General features: G+C 48.9%; 1 protein-coding gene across 5 annotated transcripts in view; it reads right to left on the bottom strand.

The window, feature by feature from the left end:
• Window positions 1-23235, bottom strand: part of rad52 (RAD52 homolog, DNA repair protein) — a 48282-nt gene that overhangs the window by 9435 nt on the left and 15612 nt on the right. For all 5 annotated transcript variants that reach the window (XM_038780212.1, XM_038780207.1, XM_038780208.1 and 2 more), the window contains one exon: window positions 12889-13067. In XM_038780212.1, the coding sequence (XP_038636140.1) occupies window positions 12889-13067 (179 nt within the window). The remainder of the gene's footprint in view (window positions 1-12888; window positions 13068-23235) is intronic.

Genomic DNA, 23235 nt, shown 5'->3' with positions numbered 1-23235 from the left:
AAGTGATTAAGAAGGCAAATAGAAGGAGAATAATATAAAAAAGTGGAAAAGTTTTATTATTGCTGCACAGAGCCTTGGTGAGACCACAGAGTCATAGAGGTTTACTGCATGAAAACAGACCCTTTGGCCCAACTTGTCCATGCAGCCCAGTTTTTTTTTTTTTAAATAATTTTTATTGAATTTTTCAAAATACAAACATTTTAACCCCTCCTACATTTACATTTAAATTATAACAAAACAAAGTCAAACCCCCCTACTTAACAAGAAAAAGAAAAAAAAAAAGTCCCCCCCCCCCCGACCCGCGCGTCCCCCCCCCCCCCCCCCGCCGGCGAACCGACAATCAGATCAACTTATCATTTCTAGCAGCGTCCTCGGGCAGGCCTTGCCCGTGCCACCACCGCTACCGTACTTCCTTCGTCTTTGTCCCCCCTCTCCCCCCCCCCTCCTCCCGCCCTCCCCTCCCCTCCCGGGTTGCTGCTGTCACGGCCTCAGTTTCTATCTCTGATCCAAGAGGTCTAGGAAGGGTTGCCATCGCCTGGAAAACCCCTGCACCGACCCTCTCAGGGCGAATTTGATCCTTTCCAATTGGATGAAGTTTGCCATGTCGTTTAACCAGGTGTTAACACTCGGAGGCCTTTCGTCCCTCCACTGAATCAGGATCCTCCTCCGAGCCACCAAGGACGCAAAGGCTAATATTCCAGCCTCCCTCGCCTCCTGTACCCCCGGTTCCACCCCAACCCCGAAGATCGCAAGTCCCCATCCTGGCTTGACCCTGGACCCCACCACTCTCGACACCGTCCCTGCCACCCCCTTCCAGAACTCCTCCAGTGCCGGGCATGCCCAAAACATATGTGCATGATTCGCAGGGCTTCCCGAACATCTAATACACCTGTCTTCACCCCCGAAAAACCGACTCATCCTTGTCCCCGTCATGTGGGCTCTATGCAGTACCTTAAATTGAATGAGACTTAGTCTCGCACATGACGACGAGGAGTTGACCCTCTCCAGGGCGTCTGCCCATGTCCCGTCCTCTATCTGTTCCCCCAGCTCTAACTCCCACTTATCTTTCAGCTCCTCTACTGGTACCTCCTCCACCTCCTGCATAATCTTATAGATGTCCGAGATCTTCCCCTCCCCGACCCAGACCCCTGATAGCACCCTATCACTCACCCCCCTGTCGGGGGGCGCGGGGAACCCCGCTACCTGTCGTCTGGCAAATGCCTTCACTTGGAGGTACCTGAACGTGTTCCCCGGGGGGAGCCCAAATTTCTCCTCCAGCTCTCCCAGGCTCGCAAACCTCCCCTCTATAAACAAGTCCCTCAGTTGTCTAATACCCGCCCTCTGCCAGCTCTGGAATCCCCCTCCTGTGTTTCCCGGCGCAAATCTGTGGTTCCCTCTTAGTGGTGCCCCTATCAGACCTCCCACTTCCCCCCTGTGTCGCCTCCACTGCCCCCAGATCTTGAGGGTGGCCGCCACCACCGGGCTCGTGGTATACCTCGTGGGAGGGAGCGGCCATGGTGCCGTTACCAGTGCCCCTAAGCTTATGTTGCCGCAGGACGCCCTCCATGCGCTTCCAGGCTGCCCCCTCCCCTTCCATCATCCACTTTCGTACCATCGATGTATTTGCCGCCCAGTAATATCCTGAAAGGTTGGGTAACGCCAGCCCTCCACTATCCCTACTCCGCTCCAAAAAGACCCTTCTAACTCTCGGGGTGCCATGTGCCCACACATACCCCATGATACTACTCGTTACCTTCTTGAAAAAGGCCCTGGGGAGGAAGATGGGCAGACACTGGAACAAAAACAAGAACCTCGGGAGGACCGTCATTTTAACTGACTGCACCCTCCCTGCCAGCGACAGCGGCACCATGTCCCACCTCTTAAACTCCTCCTCCATCTGTTCCACCAGTCTGGAAAAGTTCAACTTGTGGAGGGTCCCCCAGTTCTTTGCCACCTGCACCCCCAAATACCTAAAACTTTTAACTGCTCTTTTGAAGGGGAGCCTCCCAATTCCCTCCCCTTGGTCTCCCGGGTGTATTACAAAGACCTCACTTTTCCCCAGATTTAATTTATATCCCGAAAAGTCCCCGAACTCCGCTAGTATCCCCATTACCTCCAGCATTCCCCCCTCCGGGTCTGCCACATACAACAACAAATCATCCGCATAGAGCGAGACCCGATGTTCCTCCCCTCCCCTTGTCAGTCCTCTCCACCCCCCTGAACCCCTCAGTGCCATCGCCAACGGCTCAATCGCTAATGCAAAGAGTAAGGGAGATAGGGGACATCCCTGCCTAGTACCTCGATGGAGCCCAAAATATTCTGACCTCCTCCCGTTTGTTACCACACTTGCCATCGGAGCTGAATAGAGCAGTTTTACCCACTTGATAAATCCCTCCCCAAACCCAAACCTTTCCAACGTCTCCCACAAGTATTCCCACTCCACCCTGTCAAATGCCTTCTCCGCGTCCAGCGCTACCGCTATCTCCGCCTCCCCTTCCACTGCTGGCATCATAATCACATTTAACAATCTCCGGACATTTGTGTTAAGTTGGCGTCCCTTCACGAACCCCGTCTGGTCTTCATGGACTACCCCTGGCACACAGTCCTCTATCCTGGTTGCCAGGACCTTTGCTAACAGCTTGGCGTCAACATTCAGGAGGGAGATGGGCCTGTAGGACCCGCACTGGACCGGGTCCTTGTCCCGCTTCAAAATCAAGGAGATCAGGGCCTGCGACATTGTTGGGGGCAGAACCCCCCCCTCGCGCGCCTCATTGAAGGCTCGCACCAGCACTGGACCCACCAAGTCCACAAATTTCCTGTAAAACTCCACCGGGAACCCATCCGGCCCCGGCGCCTTCCCCGCCTGCATCTGGCCTATCCCTTTGATTAGCTCCTGCAGCTCTATCGGCGCCCCCAACCCTTCCACCAGCTCCTCCTGTACCTTTGGGAACCCCAATTTGTCGAGAAAGTTCTTCATTCCCCCTCTCCTCTTCGGCGGTTCAGACCTATACAATTCCCTATAGAAGTCCCTAAAGACCCTATTCACCTCTTGCCCCTTCTGCACTACATCCCCACCCCTCTCTCTCACTCCCCCAATCTCTCTGGCTGCATCTCGCTTACGAAGCTGGTGTGCCAGCATCCTGCTCGCCTTTTCCCCGTACTCATACGCCGCACCCTGCGCCCTTCTCCACTGCATTTCCGCCTTCCTAGTGGTCAGTAGGTCGAACCTGGCCTGCAAGCTACGCCGCTCCCTTAATAGCCCCTCCTCTGGTGCCGCCGCATATTTCCTATCTACTTCTAGGAGCTCCCCCACCAGCCTCTCCCTTTCCTGCCTCTCCTTCCTCTCTCTGTGTGCCCTTATGGAGATCAGCTCTCCTCTAATCACTACTTTCAAGGCCTCCCAGACCGTCCCCACCTGCACCTCACCTGTGTCATTCGTACCCAGATAGTTCTCAATGCCCGTTCTCACCCTTCTGCACACCTCTTCGTCCGCCAACAGCCCTACATCCAGGCGCCACAACGGGCGTTGGTCCCGCGCCTCCCCCATGTCCACGTCCACCCAATGTGGTGCATGATCCGATATCGCAATGGCCGAGTACTCCGTGTCCTGCACTGGGCCCCCTGTTCAATACGAAAAAATCGATCCTAGAGTACACTCTGTGGACGTGGGAGAAAAAAGAATACTCCCTCGCCCTAGGCCTACCAAATCTCCATGGGTCTACCCCTCCCATCTGCTCCATGAACCCCCTTAACACCTCTGCCGCTGCCGGCCTCCTATTCGTCCTGGAACTCGATCTATCCAGCCCAGGGTCTAACACCGTATTAAAGTCCCCTCCCATGATCAGGCCCCCTGCCTCCAGTCCCGGGATGAGGCCCAGCAGGCGCCTCATAAAACCCGCGTCGTCCCAGTTCGGGGCATACACATTTACCAGTACCACACTCTCTCCCTGCAGCCTACCCCTCACCATCACGTACCTGCCCTCCTTGTCTGCCACCACCTCTGCCGCCACAAACGACACCCTCTTTCCCACCAAAATCGCCACCCCCCGGTTCTTGAAATCCAAGCCTGAGTGGAACACCTGTCCCACCCACCCCCTTCTCAGGCGGACCTGATCTGCTACCCTCAAATGAGTCTCCTGCAGCATTGCTACATCAGCCTTCAGTCCCTTCAGGTGAGAAGACCCTTGATCTTTTGACCGGCCCATTCAGCCCCCTTACGTTCCACGTGATCAATCGGGTCGCAGAGCGACCCGTCCCTACTCCCTGTCGATTAGCCATGTCTTGTCCCTTGCTCGCCCCGGGTCATCCCTTCTTTTCTGACCCGCTTCCCATAGCGATGGCCCCCCCCCCCCCCCCCCCCCCCCACCCCCCCGGCTCTCCCCTTCTCGTCCCTGGTCTTTCCAGCAGCAACCCGGTGTCCCCCCCCCCCCCCCCCCCCCCCCCCTGGCTAGGACCCCTCCTAGCCGCGATGTACCCCACATCGTACTCCCGAGAGTCAGCTGGTCTCCGCTGACCCGGCTGCTCCTGCCACATTCCGACTCCTCCCGGTTCACCCCATCTGCGCCCGTGAAAGATCCCCTTAAAACCCCCGAGAAAGACCTGCATAATCAACCCGCTCCCCCCCGTCCCGTCTCCCCAACTTAACGATATAAATACCCAATGGCAACTAAATACATAAATACTTAACTACATACTTAAATAACAAAATAATTAACTAACTATCAACTAACAGTGTGCCCAACCATCACCCTCCATCAAACAGTATAAATAACCGCAGATAACCATAACCCGAAAAGAAAAAAAGAACAAAAAAACCCCCCCAAGCACCCAAAGAAAAAGGGTAAGAGGGGTAAATAACTAAGGGAAATTGGAAACGGGAAAAAACACACCATAAGAAGCCAACGACCCACAATAGAGATTTCAACAGTACAAATATACAGAAACACCCAACAACTCGAAACCTTCAAAATATTCAGAAAAGTCAACCGTTCGAGAAAAAACACCCCAAACAATCCACGAAACTGTTACCCAGTTCCGACCTGGCCTGAAAAAGAAAAGGGCCACTTGCTCAATCAAGAGTCCCCCGGCGGCTACGACCGCCGGTGCTCCCAGGTTTTAGTTCGTGTCCAACTTTTCCTCTTGTACAAAGGTCCAGGCCTCCTCTGGGGACTCGAAATAATGATGTTGGTCCTTGTAGGTGACCCACAAGCGCGCCGGTTGCAGCATTCCAAATTTGATCTTTTTCGCGTGTAGCACCGCCTTTGTCCGGTTGTACCGGGCCCGCCGCTTTGCCACCTCCGCACTCCAGTCCTGGTACACCCTTACCGTCGAGTTCTGCCACTTGCTGCTTTTCTCCCTTTTTGCCCACCTCAGGACTTTCTCTCGATCACTTAGCCGCTGGAACCGCACCAGCACCGCCCTCGGGGGCTCGTTTGCCCTAGGCCTCCTGGCCATGACCCGGTATGCCTCTTCCAATTCCGGGGCGCCGGACCGGCCCCTTCCCCCATCAGGGAGCTCAACATCTCCGCAACATATCCCGGGAGATCCGACCCCTCCAGGCCTTCTTCCAGGCCCAGGATCCTCAAATTTTTCCTCCTCATCCAAGTGTCCAGCTCCTCGAAGCGGCTCTGCCACTTCATGTGGAGTGCCTCGTGCACCTCCACCTTTGCCCCGATGACTGTGGCCTCCTCCTCCCTCGCGGTCATCTCCTGCTGCAGATCTTTAATCGACGCCTCTTGGATCGCCTGGGCTCCCACCAACCTGGTGGCCGTCGCGTTCATGGACTCTAAGAGTTCCACTTTCATCTCCGTGAAAAAACGGAGGAGAGCGGCCTGCTGCTCCTCCGCCCATTTCTTCCACTCCTCCGATGCACCGCCGGCCGCCATTTTGATTTTCTTCCCCCGCTTTTTTTGGGGAGCTGCTGCCGTTTTTCTTGCCGCTCCACTCCGGGTACCGACCATAAAATCGGTCTAGTTCTCCTCAGGGGACCTTCCCCCACCGGGATTCGTTTTTTCAGCGCCGTTGGGGCCCTCCAATTGGCCCAAAAACACCTTTGTTGCAGGAGCTTCCAAATGTGCGGCTTAGCTAGTCATAGCCACAACCGGAAGTCCATGCAGCCCAGTTTTTACCATTAAGCCCCAATTGCCTGGATTTATACCCTCTATACCCAGCTTTCCCATAGGACTGTCTAAATGCTTTTTAAAAGACAAAATTATACCCGCCTCCACTACTGCCTCTGGCAGCTTGTTCCAGACACTCACAACCCTCTGAAAAAATTGCCCCTCTGGACCTTTTGTATCTCCCCCTAAACCTATGCCCTCTAGTTTTAGACTCCCCTACCTTTGGGGAAAAAATGTTGATTATCTATCTTTTATGAACCTCGTTATTTTACAGATCTCTGTAAGATCACCCCTAAGTCTTCTAAGCTCCAGGGAACAAAGTCCCAATCTATCCAGTCTCTCCTTATAACTCAAACCATCAAGTCCCGGTAGCATCCTAGTAAACCGTTTCTGCACTCTTTCTCGTTTAATAATATCCTTTCTATAACAAGGTGACCAGAACTGTACACAGTATTCCAAGTGTTGCCTTCCCAACTCCTGTGTTCAATGTTCTGACCAATTAAACCAAGGATGCCGAATGACGCCTTCATCACCCTGTCCACCTGCGACTCCACTTTGAAGGAGCTGTGAACTTGTACTGCTAGATCTTTGTTCTGTACCTCTCCCCAACTCCCTACCATTAACTGAGTAGGTCCTGCCCCGAATCGATCTACCAAAATGCATCACCCTCACATTTATCCAAATTAAACTCCATCTGCCATCGATCAGCCCACTGGCCAAATTGATCAAAACCCTGTTATAACCGTCTTCATTGTCCACTATGCAACCAATCTTGGTGTCATCTGCAAACTTACTAACCATGCCTCCTAAATTTTTATCCAAATCATTCAGATAAATAACAAATAACAGTGGACCCAGCACTGATCCCCAAGGCACACCGCTGGTCACAGGCCTTCAGTTTGAAAAACAGCTCTCTGCAACCACCTTTTGCCTTCTTGTCGTCAAGCCAATTTTGTATCCAACTGGATCCCTTGATCTGGAATACAGTGTACAGTTTTGGCCTCCTTATTTGAAAAAGGTGCAAGTGCATTTGAACCAGTTCAGAGAAGGTTCACTTGACTTCTTCCTGGGGATGAGGGTTGTCATCCATTGAAGTTTAGAAGAATGAAAGGTGATCTTATCCAAACATAAAATATCTTGAGTGGATTTGATAGGACAGATAGCAGGAGAATGTTTTCACTTGTGGGAGAGACTGGAACTAGTGGACACTATTTAAGAATAAGATATCTAACATGGGACTTCCGGTGACGGTGGGAGGGAGGCAGCCACACATTGGAGGGCTCCCGTTCGGGAATGGCATTTTCGGGGTTTAACGCCCGGTCCTAGGGGCAACGAAAGCGGCAAAAGCAGAGAGAAAGCACAGTGAAGGAAAATGTCATAAGTAAGTAAAAAAACGGCCGTGAAAAAAGCTGAAAGTCCATCAGGAAGTGGAAAGGCCACCGCGGGGATGGCAAGAAAAGTGGAGGCTGGGGCACCAGGGAAGCCCGCCTTGCCCACGGCTGAAGAAATGACTAGGGTGATTGCTGTGGAACTCGAAAGGCAGTTCACAAAACATGTGGCGGCAACGATGAAGGAGATGGGGGTGGTATTGAAAGTGCTGGTGGAGGAGGCGATTGCCCCGGTGAGGGCGGCGGTATTGAGCGCAGTGGCGGAGGTGCGGGAGCAAGGCGATGCGCTGAAGGAAGTGGAAGAGACATTGTTGCAGCACAATGAGCAAGCTACCTCGATGGAGAAGGAGATGCAGAAGGTGATAGAGATCAACAAGGGTCTGCGAGCCAAAATGGACGACTTGGAAAACAGATCCAGGCAACAGAATCTGAGGATTGTGGGTCTGCCCGAAGGTGTGGAAGGCCCGAGGCCGACTGAGTATTTTGCCACGATGTTGGTGAAGCTATTGGGGGAGGAGGAGGATCCCTCCCGATATGAACTGGATCGGGCTCATCAGTCATGGAGGCCTCTACCAAAGGAGAGTGAGCCGCCAAGAGTAGTGGCACTATGTTTTCGTAGGTACAGTGTGAAAGAGAAGGTCCTGTGCTGGGCAAAGCAGAAGTGGGTGGTGCAGTGGGCTGGAGCTGGTATACACATATATCAGGACTTTACAGTGGAGCTGGCGAGGTGGCGGGCTGCCTTCAGCCGGGTGAAGAAGGCACTGTACATCAGTACGGTGCGGTGCGGCATAGTATACCCAGCTAAGTTGAGGGTGACCTACAAATCCAAGGACTTTTTTTTGGGGACGGCAGAAGCAGAGGAGGAGTTTGCGAAGGCAGACGGACTGTGGCTGAACTGAGAAGTGGTCATGTACCAATGTAGCCTCATGTAACTGTATTTTTTCACTCCGTGCTGGTGTATGTGCTAAATGAGCCGACATTGTATGTATTTGGACAAGGGAAGAGAGGGGACTTTCACTTGCAATGATGGTTCTTTGGGGTTTGGGTGTGTGTGCGGGGTGTCTGCTAAAGGGGATTTCTTGGTTTTCCTGGGACCGGGCAAGAGGGAAAGAGACCGGGGAAAGGGCTGAACAGGAGTGAGGTAGGGGGAGGGGCTGCAGCCATTGGAGCCTGGCAGAACAGGTTCCGATGAGTCTAGCCAGGGTGGAAAGTTGGGGGGAAACCGAGGTTGGGGGGAGGAGTTTTATAAGAGGAAGTGGAGGGAGGAGTCGGTGGGGGTTACAGCTCATGGGTGTCATTTACGGTATTCTTTCGGGAATTGGATGGAATTGAATGTCGGGGGGGGCTCTATTGGTCAATGGTGACCATAGGCGATTCCTGCCTCTTTTTAATTTTTTTTCCCCTTTGCCTTTATTTGATGCTTATATTGTCAGGTGGGCCATTGTTTGGGGTGGTGGGAGGGAGGATGGGTTCGTTGTTGTTGATAAGGGGATTGACTTTTGTATTTGTTACCGTTTACTGCTTGTTGGTGGGGTGTAAATTCTGAAGAAAATGTGAAAATGGAGAATTAAAATATTTAAAAAAAAGATACATTAAAGACAGATGAGGATAATTTGTTTCTTCTCAAAGGGTATGTGGAATCCTCTTCCCCAGAAAGCAATGGAGTTTGGGTCTTTGAATTTAGTTTAAAAAATAAATAAATTTAGTGCACCCAATTCATTTTTTTCCAATTAAGGGGCAATTTAGTGTGGCCAATTCACCTACATGCACATTTTTATTTGGGTTGTGGGGGCGAAATCCACGCAAACACGGGGAGAATGTGCAAACTCCACATGGACAGTGACCCAGAGCCGGGATCGAACCTGGGACCTCGGCGCCATGAGGCTGCAGGGCTAACCCACTGCGCCACCGTGGATTGGATTTGTTTATTGTCATGTGTACCGAGGTACAGTGAAAAGTATTTTTCTGCAAGCAGCTCAACAGATCATTCAGTACATGGGAAGAAAAGGGAATTGAACAGAATTCAAGAAAATACATGAGAATACATAATAGGGCAACACAAGATATACAATGTAACTACATAAGCATTGGCATCGGATGAAGCAGACAGGGTATAGTGTTAATGAGGACAGTCCATAAAAGGGTCATTTAGGAGTCTGTTCAAAAAGCTGTTTTTGAGTCTGTTCGTCCGTGTTCTCAGACTTCTGAATCTCCTGCCCGATGGAAGAAGTTGGAAAAGTGAGTAAGCCGGGTGGGAGGGATCCTTGATTATGCTGCCTGCTTTCCCCCGGCAGCGGGAGGTGTAGATAGAATCAATGGATGGGAGGCAGGTTCGTGTGATGGACTGGGCGGTATTCACGACTCTCTGAAGTTCCTTGAGGTCCTGGGCCGAGCAGTTGCCATACCAGGCTGTGATGCAGCCCGAGAGGATGCTCTCTATAGTGCATCTGTAAAAGTTGGTAAGGGTTAATGTGGACATGCCAAATTTCCTTAGTTTCCTGAGGAAGTAAAGGCGCTGTTGTGCTTTCTTGGTGATAGCGTCGACATGAGTGGACCAGGATAGATTTTTGGTGATGTGCACCCCATGGAATTTGAAACTGCTCACCATCTCTACCTCGGCTCCGTTGATGCTGACAGGGGTGTGTACAGTACTATGCTTCCTGAAGTACCGTGCTGCCCCCTTTGAATTTAGTTAACAGATTCGACAGATTTTTGATAGGAAAATAAGAGGAGGGTTATGGAGGGCAGATGGAAAGTGGAGTTGAGATTGCAACCAAATCAGTCATGATCTTATTGAATGCCAAATCTTATGTTTGTGGTAGTGATTCCTCATACGAGTTCATTCAGTTCAAAGAAAGTGCTGACTTCTAATTTTCAATCTATTTCTACATCGTCTTAAATTTAATAATCAAGTAATTCAAGAGTTCTATCACTGTAAAGGTTGGTGGGGGGGGGGGGGAAGGTTTGATATATTAACAATGATATAATTAAGAGGGATCATAAAAATCGGGTAGAAGTCCTGGCATCCTACGCAATAAAGGAAGTTAATGTTTTACAGTAATTCTTGAGTCCTTGTTATGAGTTCATGAAATTAGAGATCAAAACTCAGGCTTAAAGCGTTGGTCTTAATTCTTCAGGCATAAACCCAATTGCTTTTTTTAGTATGCATCCCAGGCAGTGGTATAGATGGTGTCCAGAGGTTTGTGGGCTAGAATAGGTTTGTAGGGTTTTCACAAGACATATGGTACTTGGGTGGGAGTTGGGGACAGAAGAGAAATGGCAACAAATGCATTTTTAAATTGAAATATTGATAACATTGTGGAACGGCAGAATTTTCAAAAAGTTTTAACATACTGTCATTAATGGAATATATATATAAAAACATAACCTGACTGCATAGATTCTACGTGTAGTCAAGATTTCCAAGATGGAGAAAGTTTTTTTTCTATTTTATGCAACAGATATTTGGAGGGGGTCAAGAGGGTACGGTAGGTGGATTAAACTTATAGTAAAACCAGAACTGACAACTGAGCTTAAAATCTACGCCACTTACAATGTGGCCCTCCAATTAATTCTAAAGTATTTAGTGTCCGAAGAAATCACAAACATTTGGGCAGCACGGTAGCATGGTGGTTAGCATAAATGCTTCACAGTTCCAGGGTCCCAGGTTCGATTCCTGGCTGGGTCACTGTCTGTGCGGAGTCTGCACATCCTCCCCGTGTGTGAGTGGGTTTCCTCCGGGTGCTCCGGTTTCCTCCCACAGTCCAAAGATGTGCGGGTTAGGTGGATTGGCCAGGCTAAATTGCCCTTAGTGTCCTAAAAATAAGGTTAATGGGGGTTGTTGGGTTACTGGGATAGGCATACGTGGGCTTGAGTAGGGTGATCATTGCTCGGCACAACATCGAGGGCCGAAGGGCCTGTTCTGTGCTGTACTGTTCTAAATTCTATGCTCAGATCCACAGAATAAATTATCTGTGCTTTTGTGCAGTTGAAATTTGCTCATGAATTTTTTTGAAAAACATAAAACCCATTTAAGATATTACAAAACAACCCCTGGTTGTTTTATATGTTTGGTATAAAATTCTACAGCATTTCATTGCTGTTTAGGACCCTTCAATCGGGCTTCCAACAAACTCAGCACTGAAACTGCACCAGTCAAAGTCCTTGATATCCTGCAAATGTTGAACATCTCATTATTCATCAACCTCTTTAAACTAACACTATCAAGCACTCCATCCTTCTTGAACATCAGTTTTACACCATCTACTTAAGTGGCGTGGCTTTATCTTAATTTCACTCAAACCTGCAACATAGACACTGGAATCCTTCAATCCTTGATTATTTTGCTTTGTCTACACAGGCAACTCTCGTGCACCCGACGCCTCTACTACCCCTTGGAGATGTTATCCAAAAATGCGATGTCAGGTTTCACATTTATGCCCACACCAAAGTCCATTTAATGTCCACATTCACATGGCAAGCACGCACAATTGCTTATATAACATTAAAACCTGGACAAGCCAATTTCTTCCATCATAATGCAGACAAAGCCAAAACTACCATTGTAAACTCTCACAAACATCTATTTACCTCTGGACCATCAGGTTGAACTCAGAACTTCAATGTACTGCTCAAATGTCAGATCAGCTTCCTTCTCCACATCAGATCTGTCAACAAGACTTATTAAAAAAAAATAATTGCTCTTGGAATGTGCACAATGCTGACGTTTATTGCCCATAGACCATGAACAGCCAACCAGATAATGTGGACTAACTAAGGGTAGTTAGATTAGTAAGGGTGACACGTTTTCTTTTCTCAAGGCCATAAATGAACTATTTGGTTTTCACAATAAACCAGAAATGTTCACGGTCATTCTTTCTGGTGCCCACCCAGAAGTTAAGTTCACTTTACTGAATTCAATTTCCCCATTTCCTTCCTTCAACGTGAACTGCAAATTCTTCCCTCAGCATTTTTATCTTGCTAGTTCACTCCTGCCTTCAAAAAGCTCAAGAACTTCTTTTTTGACCATGCTTTTCCCTCACCTTGGCCTGTTGCTTCATCTCCCACCCACTTCCCTGTAAAGTGCTCTGGTAAGTCACTCATTTCAACGATGCTCAGTTGTTATTTAGAACAAATAATTTCTGCAGTTAAATCATACTGCAATGGTACAATATCAAATTTTTCACCTGTCTATTACTCAGTTTAAAAATTGTTCACAATTTTTCTGGTCCAAATGTTTTTAAATTAATGATTTGATATTGAGAATAACTTACTCCATTTCTAACTTATAGATAAAATTTGAATGTACATGGTACACTTTTATGAGAAATCTTCTGCCAGTTTGGATGGTTGTACTTTTTGCACAGGTGGAACTCAAGTACCTGGGTGATTGCTTGCTTGTATTCCAGTGGAACTATTATTGTTCTGTGGCTGTGTCTTGTCTTTCTTTGCCATCTGTTCCCTGAACTGTTGTTGGAGTTGTTTCTGTCTAAGTTTCCGTTGGTACGTGAGATCCAACTCCTGTGGCAGGGTTATTAGGTCAGTGCTGCAGTCTTTACTTCTGTGTAATTAGAGTCCATGCAATTAGTTGTTTTGAGATACTCCTCTTCATCTTCCCATCACAACAATCTCAGAATAAATCCAGCCAATTTTTCTCAGTGGCCCATTGAGAGAGAAGCTAAACTTCCACATGTGCCATTTCAAACTGGTGGTGTGCCACAGGAGTCGGAATATATAGACTCCATTTCCTATTTTTGTGGCAGGTTAATTTGGTCAGTGGTGTAATTCCTATTGTGACAGCTGTTAGGAATTTGGGAAATTAACAAGGTTAACAGTGAACTCGAGATGAAAACAATCTAACAGACAAGTTAAAAGACGAGCAGGCATCTAGAGGAACAATGAGATGCGATTTTCCCAGTAACAAGATTAGCAGGCGTCTAGAGACATTAAATGTGAATGCCCATATCAGAAACATTGTTTACCAGAAATAAGTGGGGCCATACAAATGATAATCTCTAAAGATAAGGAATTTGAGAGATGGTGACAGCTGAAATCGACAGGATGGGATATCAAAGAGACTGAATAATCTCACTGCTAGCCCCCTCAGAGGGGAAAGAGGCCAGTTCCATCTATGGTCTGAGGCATGGAGGCCTGTTCCATTGTTTAAGATCCCAGGCCGGACTGGACCAGACCTAACATTTAGGATACCAGACAAGAACCAAATTATGCTAATTTGTAAAATTGAGAGTGGGGAAAGGATACTTCACCCTTGGAGCTCTGACCAACAATCTTTAATTTAAACACAGAATGAATCACATTATCAAAGAAAATAACTTTCCAATTATCAGTTAAAAAGTTCTTAGTTACAAGAAAAAAAACTTTGTCTTCTACCATCACTATAAATATTCCAACCAAGCAACCCTAATATAGTTCAAATGCCACTTAGTTATCACCACTTAGGTCCCTGGGATCGCTTCCTGGTTCAGCAAAAGCATAAAACTGTATCTATGTGGAAACCTTTTGGAGAGAGAATTGTTCAAAGGCAACCTGAAAATCCCTCTCTTGTCAGAAGCTTCTGCCCAACCTGACAGCATTTGGGAAAACTGCTGTTCAACTAAAAACTCCAAGCAGACTGACTGCAAAACTGCAAACACACCTGGGTCTTCCCATTAATTACATCATCTTTATCCCACATTAATGTTCTATCACCTGCTTAGCTAGGTCTGCATACAATCCCATATAAATGATCTACTTTTGCAATCAAAGTTCCAATCGGCATCTCTTTGTAAACAAGAAAATGGCTAAAATTAATAATTAACTCACCTTTAATGACCTCTTAATTGCAGCTTTAACAGACACGCAGTCTGGACCTCAACATAGGTTCTTTCATAGTATTACTGCAACAAATATATATTGTAACCCAGGTTTTTAAAAACCTTACTGCAACAGATATCACAAATTTCTTACACTGATCACGCCATCGAACATTTAGAGCCATGGCAGATTGCAGATATTCTCCTCTAAAAGGTACAGTTTTTTGCCTTCGCTGAACCAGGAAGAGACTCTTCCCAGACTTGGGTTACCCAAGAGGTATTCTGTGGTAACTATTGGCTGGGTTTGATTTATCTAGGAGTTACTAAAATTGGATGTTGCTTGAGAAAAGGAGTGTCTCTTTGAGTTCCTGGAAGGCGTGGGTATATTTTGGGAATAAGAGGTAACTTCAGATAAAAGTGTTTAGTTATTAATATACTTAAGTGTCATAGTGTATATTAGTTACATTAGTTTTTTGTTGTTTTTAAAATGTTCTTTTACTTTAATATTCTTTATTGTTTAAACAACCACTGGTCTGGTTCCTCACTGGGTTGTACATAGTTCGTCACATTCACCTACCCTTCACATCTTTGGGTTGTGGGGGTGAGACCCACGCAGATATGGGCGAATGTGCAAACTCCACACAGACAGCGACTCGGGGCTGGGATCAATCCCTCGGCGCCGTGAGGCAGCAGTGCTGACTCATGTGCCACCGTGCCGCCCACCCTTCAGGGTTTTGAGACATTCTCGCAAGGATCAGCGGGGTTTTTAAACACAGCAAAGCTGGTCAATGAGTGGCAATATGCAGGAAATCAGCAAAAGAGAGCCAAACCTGTATGTTGCCAAATGTATTCCCTATATCTGCATTTTATGTATATCACAAGACTGAAATAACAAAGACTGTGGGCACGATTCTCCCCAAACATTTCTAAGTTAATTTGTGGCGGGTTTTTCAGGGAGTTTGCCGCCAGCTCTGCTGGCGAAATCCCCACCGCTATCAAATGACACTTAGTCACTTTTTTGGGCCCTGGGGAGTTTCTCACCGGTTTAGCCCACACTTCGAATTTTTTTTCAAAAGCACTGGGGAGCTGAACTCAGATCGGGCCTCATTTTGAAAGGGTGCCCTGATCTCCAAGTGAGCTTGTGGGTCCCCCACCTATGGGCAATATCCACACACACACACACACACACACACACACACACTCTCCCTCCCCCCCCCAAGTGAGGACACCTCACTATGGATTTCCCCCCCCTCAGCCCCTCTCCCCCCAAGCCCCTTGTCAGCACCCCCTCCCTTCCAGGAACCCTACCCATCACCCCCCTCCCACCCCATCCTCCTGGAGGCCCCCGCCTACCTGCCCTGTGCACCCCCACCATGCAAACCCCCTCTTCCATCCTCATTTCATGGGCATGGCCTATCTCGTCCCCTGACCCTTGGCAGTGCCACGCCAACACTTGGGCAGTCTTGCACTGCTACCCCTGGCACACAGGCAGTACTCCTGCTGGCTTGTCAGTGCTATTCAGGCACCTTGGTAGTATGGCAGTGCCAAAGTGCCAGCTGGGCAGTGCAACGGTGCCCACGTTCCAGGAGGAGGGTCGGGGGCTACCCTGCATTTACCCTGACCACCCAGGGATCTCCAATGGCCTGGGAGACCCAAGTGCCATTCCACCTATGTTTGTATGGACCAGCAATGGTCGGCTCCTGGCTGCAGCCTCCCTGGGGAGGCTGAAGAAACGATGGAGGCCGGTGGGTCCCACGCAGGTAGGTCGTAAGTAGGTTTACAAACTACTTCTGCGTCATTCGGTCCCACTGATTTGGGGCGGGGTTCAGACCCCAACGTCTCGCGGGATTCTGGAGAATCTCACAAGGCGCGAAGCCTCTCCCGGGGTTCTCTGGCTGTGTTGTGCTCTCCCTGGAGCGTAACACGGCCAGAAAATCTCGCCCTACAGAACCCAAAAGGATCATACTTATACTGGCATCTAAATATTAGTTATTTTTGTTTCTCCCTCAGCTAAGCAAATTGTAATATACTTTATACTGGGCATTGCAGGCAAGGCCAGAATTTGTTACCCATCCCTAATTCACCTCGAACTGAGTGGCATTTTTTAAAGAGTCAACCAGTTTGATGATCTTCTTACCCAAGGGTATGATGCAACAAAAAGAGGGTGCATTATGTAGTTTGTCAGCAGAATGTTTTTCTACTTCTAACAGCTAGGTCAGTTTGAAAATTAGTAAGGAATCAGTTTGAAACTCCAAAATGATCTTTATTAAAAAAGCTTTTTTGAATTTCTAATCAAGTTCAGTGATAAAAGTAGTATGCGGTAACTTAATCCTTTCTAATACAAGCTTGTAATTTTGTACACAAATTAGAATGTCTGCTATAAATATGTAACTATATTGCATGATGCTTACTAGTTTCTCTAATAATAAACATGATACCTTAAGTCTTATGAGAGGTGGTGTGATGCTCTGAGACATCCAAGGACTGAAGAAAAATCAAATAAAGGTGTGGTCCAATTGCTAAAAGTTATTTAACAGGTGAGGTGTACAGTTTCTTCCCCGATCTGTTATAAATAGCTTACCTAAATGTCAAAGCAATAATAGTACTCTTGAAGTTCTCAGTGGTTGGGACTTGTTCTTGAGAGTTATGTCACATAGACATAAATAAGTACAATATATCTACACTATACAAACAAGTTATGTGCTCAACAGGTCTATTGTTGTTTATGCTCCATTCCTTACTTCATGTCACCCCACAAACATCCCTTACACCATCTATTCAACTTTATCAGATGTCAGAGTCAGAGTTTTTACAACACAGTAAGAAGCGCATTGTGTTTGTGCCTCCCATCAAGCACCTATTTACTTTATTCCCATTTTCCATCACTTGGCCTGTAACCTTGTATGCTTTGGCATTTCAAATACTCATCTAAATACTTCTTAAATATTGTGAGGGTTCCCGGCTCTATCACCCTCTCGGGCAGAGTTCCAGATTCCCACGACCCTCTGGGTGAAAAAGCTTTCCTCACATCTCTTATAAATCTCCTGCCCATTACCTTAAATCTATGCCCCTGGCTATTGATCCCCTCCGCTAACGGGAAAAGTTCCTTCCTACTACCCTATGTAATTGTCATAATTGTATACACCTTAATCAGGTTCCCCCCACTCAGCCTTCTTTGATCCAAGGAAAACAACCCAAATCTAACCAGCCTCTCTTCATAGCCGAAACGCTGCAGCCCAGGCAAAATCACAGTGAATCTCCTCCGCACCCCCTCTAGCGCAATCATTTCCTTCCTATAATGTGGTGACTAGAACTGCACACAATACTCCACTTGTTGCCCAACCAACATTTTATACAGTTCCATAGTAACCTCCCTGCTCTTGCATTCTATGCCTTGGTTAATAAAGACAAGTGTCCCATATGTCTCAACCACCTTATCTACCTCTCCTACTGTCTTCAGGGATTTATGGACGAGTACACCAAGATCTGTTAGTGATGCCTGGTCAGTTCTCAGTGGTTAAGGGACTGGACCAGGTGCCATAACTTTAAGTTTTGATGCAGTGCGGTAATATCTATTTGTTCCAGAAGTGATGATATAAGAAATAGGGCTTGGTTATTTTACAAGCAACCTATATAAAGAAAACAATATTTAAACTTTTACTTCAGTTCTAACACTAACGAATGTCATGAAGTTTTTAAAAAATAATCATTTTTATTCAAATTTTCACAAAAAAGAAAATAACAGAAAATTCTAAGAACAAAAAGAACAGAACCCCCCCCCCCCCCGTATATAAATGAAATAACAGCCGTCGTTAGCAAAAAAGATATTCAACCCAAAACAAAAACAAAGAGACACCCCCCCCGGTTGCTGCTGCTGCTGATCTCCTGAAAAACCCCTGCACTGACCCCCTTAGGGCAAATTTCACCCTCTCCAATTTAATAAACCACGCCATATCGTTGACCCAGGCCTCCACGCTTGGGGGCCTCGCATACTTCCACTGAAGAAGAATCCTCCGCCGGGCTACGAGGGACGTAAAGGCCAGAACACCGGCCTCTTTCGCCTCCTGCACTCCTGGCTCCACTGCAACCCCAAATATTGCGAGTCCCCAGCCTGGATTGACCCTGGATCCTACCACCCTCGATACCGTCCTTGCTACACCCTTCCAAAATTCCCCCAGCGCTGGGCATGCCCAGAACATGTGGACATGGTTTGCTAGGCTCCCTGAACACCTAATACACCTGTCCTCGGTCCCAAAGGCTCATCCTTGTCCCGGTCATATGAACCCTATGCAGTACCTTAAACTGTATGAGGCTAAGCCTCGCACACGAAGAGGAGGAGTTCACCCTTTCTAGGGCATCCGCCCACGTCCCCTCCTCAAGCTCCTCACCCAGGTCCTCCTACCATTTATCTTTCAGCTCCTCCACTGAGGCCTCGTCTACCTCCTGCATCACCTGGTACACTTCCGAGATCCTCCCCTCTCCAACCCATACCCCCGAGAGCACCTTATCCTGAACCCCACGTGGCGGCAGCAGAGGGAACCCCGCCACTTGCCGCTTGACAAATGCCCTTACTTGCATGTACCTAAAGGTATTCCCGGGGGGGGGGGGGGGGAGCCCAAACTTCCCCTCCAGCTCACCCAGGCTTGCAAGCTTCCCGTCTATGAACAGGTCCCCCAGCCTCCTGACACCTGCCTTGTGCCAACTCAGGAACCCGCCATCAATTCTCCCCGGAACAAACCGGTGGTTCCCCCATATCAGGGACCCCATCGAGGCCCCCACCTCCCCCCTGTGCCGCCTCCACTGCCCTCAAATCATGAGGGTAGCTGCCACCACCGGGCTCGTGGTATACCTCGTCGGAGGGAGCGGCAGTGGCTCCGTTGCCAGCACTTCCAGGCTCGTGCCCATGCATCTCCATCCTCTTCCATGCTGCCATCTCCCCGTCCATTACCCACTTACGCACCATCGCTTCAATGCCAGCCCCCCCCCCCCATCCCTGCCCTGCTCCAAGAACACCCGTCTCACCCTTGGAGTCCCGTGTGCCCACACAAACCCCGTAATGCTCCTGTTAACCCGCCTGAAAAAGGCCTTCGGTATAAGGATGGGGAGGCACTGGAACAGGAACAGAAACCTCAGGAGCACCGTCATCTTGACTGACTGCACCCTACCCGCCAAAGACAGCGGTAGCATGTCCCACCTCTTAAACCCCTCCTTCATTTTCTCCACCAGCCTTGTGACGTTTAGCTTATGCAAGCCCCCCCCCCCCAGCTCCTGGCCACCTGAACCCCCAAGTACCTGAAGCTCCTCTCCGCCCTTTTCAGTGGGAGCCTCTCAATCCCCCCCTCCTGGTTCCCCCGGACGTACCACAAACAGCTCGCTTTTCCCAAAGTTAAGCTTATACCCTGAGAAATCCCCAAATTCCCGGAGAATCCCCATCACCACCGGCATTCCCCCCCACTAGGTCCGCCACATACAACAATAGGTCGTCCGCATAGAGCGACACTTGGTGCTCCTCCCCACCCCGGACCAGCCCCCTCCAATCCCCTGACTCCCTCAGCGCCATAGCCAGGGGTTCAATTGCCAGCGCAAAAAGTAGGGGGGACAGGGGACACCCCTGCCTCGTCCCTCGGTATAGTCGAAAATACTCCGACCTCCTCTTATTCATGGCCACACTCGCCATCGGGGCCTCATACAACAGCCTCACCCAATTGACAAAACCCTCCCCAAACCCGAACCTTTCCAGCACCTCCCACAAGTACCCCCACTCGACCCTATCAAAGGCCTTCTCCGCATCTAGCGCCACCACTATCTCCGCCTCCCCTTCCACCACCGGCATCATAATAATGTTCAAGAGCCTCCGTATATTAGTGTTCAGCTGCCTCTTCTTCACAAACCCCGTTTGATCCTCGTGGATAACCTGCGGCACACAATCTTCTATCCTCATGGCTAAGATCTTTGCCAACAACTTGGCATCCACATTCAGAAGTGAGATCGGCCTGTATGACCCACACTGCAGGGGATCCTCGTCTCGCTTAAGGATCAAGGAGATCAGCGCCCGAGACATCGTCAGGGGCAAAGCCCCCCCCCCCCCCTTGCCTCGTTGAAGGTCCTAACCAACAGGGGGCCCAGCAGGTCTGCATACGCCTTGTAAAATTCAACCGGGAACCCATCTGGCCCCGGCTCCTTCCCCGACTGCAGCCCCTTTAACCAGCTCCTCAAGCTCAACTGGTGCCCCCAGACCCTCCACCCATCCCTCCTCCACCCTCGGGAATCTCAGCCGGTCCAAAAAGTGCCCCATCCCCCCCCTTCTCCGCCGGAGGTTCGGACCGATATAGTCTCTCATAAAAGTCCCTGAAGACCCCATTAACGTCTACCCCCCTCCGCACCACATTTCCTCCCCGGTCCTCAACTCCACCAATCTCCCTAGCCGCATCCAGCTTATGGAGCTGGTGTTTCAGCATCCTACTCGCCTTCTTCCCATACTCGTACACCGCACCCTGAGCCTTTCTCCATTGAGCCTCCGCCTTTCTGGTGGTCAACAAGTCGAACTCAGCGCGAAGGCTGCGCCACTCCCTCAGCAATCCCTCCTCCGGGGCCTCCGCGTACCTCCTAGCCACCCTCACCATCTCCCCCACCAATATCTCCCTTTCTCTCTGCTCCCCTCTCTCCCTGTGGGCCCGAATGGAGATCAACTCCCCCCGAACCACCGCCTTCAGCGCCTCCCAGACCGTCCCCACTCGGATCTCCCCATTATCGTTGGCCTCCAGGTACGTCTCGATGCATCCTCGAACCCGCCCCCTCACATCCTCGTCCGCCAGCAGCCGCACCTCCAAGCGCCACAACGGGCGCTGGTCCCTCTCCTCCCCCAGCTCGAGGTCCACCCAATGCGGGGCATGGTCAGAAATGGCTATCGCAGAGTACTCAGCGTCTACTACCCCTGCAATCAGCGCCCTACTCAAAACAAAGAAATCGATCCGGGAGTAGGCCTTATGCGCATGGGAGAAGTATGAAAATTCCCTGGCCCTCGGCCTCGCGAACCTCCAAGGATCCACCCCTCCCATCTGGTCCATAAACCCCCTCAGCACTTTAGCCGCTGCAGGCCTCCTACCCGTCCTGGAACTGGATCGATCCAGTGGCAGATCCAGCACCGCGTTGAAATCCACCCCCCATTATCAGGCCCCCCCACCTCCAAATCTGGAATCCAGCCCAACATGCGCCGCATAAAACCCGCATCATCCCAATTCGGGGCATATACATTGACCAGCACCACCCGCTCCCCCTGCAGCTTGCCGCTCACCATCACGTACCTCCCGCCGTTGTCTGCCACCACACTCGACGCCTCAAATGACACCCTCTTCCCCACCAGGATCGCCGCCACCCCCCCCCCCCCCCAGTATTTTGCATCCAGCCCCGAATGAAACACTTGGCCCACCCATCACTTCCTCAACCTAACCTGATCCGCCACCTTCTGGTACGTCTCCTGAAGCATAGCCACGTCTGCCTTCAGCCCCCTCAGGTAATTTCATGAACTTTTTTAACTTTAACACCCTAGTTCCCATTAAACAGACTCTAAACAGACAGTTGGCTAGTTGAACAAGGTTGTCCTGAATGAGAATGGATCTTGAGGAAACCATCCTGGCTGAACCGGGAAATCCTGTGTATTCCCACTAACGACGTAAAGTCTGAATGGGACAAGGTAACTCAGGCTGCAAACGTATCCCTCTGACTCTGCTGCTAGCAGTATTGTCCCTCAGTCTGTTTAACCCCTAAATTGTCTGCTACATCTTGGATCCCATTTCTGGGCACAAGTTCCTAATATCTCCCCATCATGACAGATCCCTCTGATCCTCTGTACTTCCTAGGGCCGTACGATTCATTGTACATTCCCTTGCCTTGTTAGTCCTCCCAAAATGCATTACCTCACACTTTTCAGGGTTAAATTCCATTTGCCACTGTTCTGCCCATCCAACTAGCCCATCTACATCAGCCTGTAACCCAAGGCTTTCTTCTGCCAGAACACCAGTTTTTGTGTCATCTGAAAACTTTCTGCCTACATTCATATCTGGACCATTAATGTACACTACAAACAGCAAGGGATCCTTACAGAGCACCACTGACTTCCAGTTACAAAAACAGCCTTCGACCATTACCCTCTGCTCTTCCTACTAAGCCAATTTTGGATCCAATTTGCCAAATTGCCCTGGAACCCATGGTCTCTTACCACCTTGACCAGTCTCTCATGCAAGACCTTGTCAAAAGCCTTACTGAAGTCCATGTACATGACATCAACAGCACTACCCTCATCTCCACAGAGTCATCTCATCAAAAAATTAAATCAAATTTGTAAGACATGACCTCCATTTGACAATGCCGTGCGAACTATCCTGGTTTCCCCAAGTGGAGATTAATTCTGCCCCTCAATGCTTTTCAATAGTTTCCCGACCATTGAAGTTAGACTCAGTGGCCTGTAATTTGCTAGATTTTCCCTACTTCCCTTCTTGAATAATGGTCAAAATGTAGGGCTGATAGGTTACTTCAGGCAATATTGGAGGAAAGACTTCATAATCATACTTTGCAGAAAAGTTAGCAAAATAAATAAAAGTTACTAATCATGATTGTGAATTTCGTAAAGGGACACAACATTGTCCATCCCTAATTACCCTTGGACTGAGTGACTTGCTAGGCCATTTATGATTCAACCACATTGCTGTGGATCTGGAGTCATATGTAGGCAAGACCAGTTAAGGACAGCAGATTTCCTTTCCTGAAGGACATTAGTGAATTTATAGCACAGACTTGGTCATCACTAGACTGTTAATTCCAGATTTTTGCATAAATGGGCACAATATTGTAGTACTTAGGCACTGGACCCGTGGCAAATCCTGCAAATTCACTGGGCCATCCAGAAAATAAGCATTA

The sequence above is a fragment of the Scyliorhinus canicula genome, chromosome 20 (assembly GCF_902713615.1).
Source record: "Scyliorhinus canicula chromosome 20, sScyCan1.1, whole genome shotgun sequence".
NCBI classification, from domain to species: Eukaryota; Metazoa; Chordata; class Chondrichthyes; order Carcharhiniformes; family Scyliorhinidae; genus Scyliorhinus; species Scyliorhinus canicula.
This window is presented reverse-complemented; position numbering and strand designations above follow the sequence as displayed.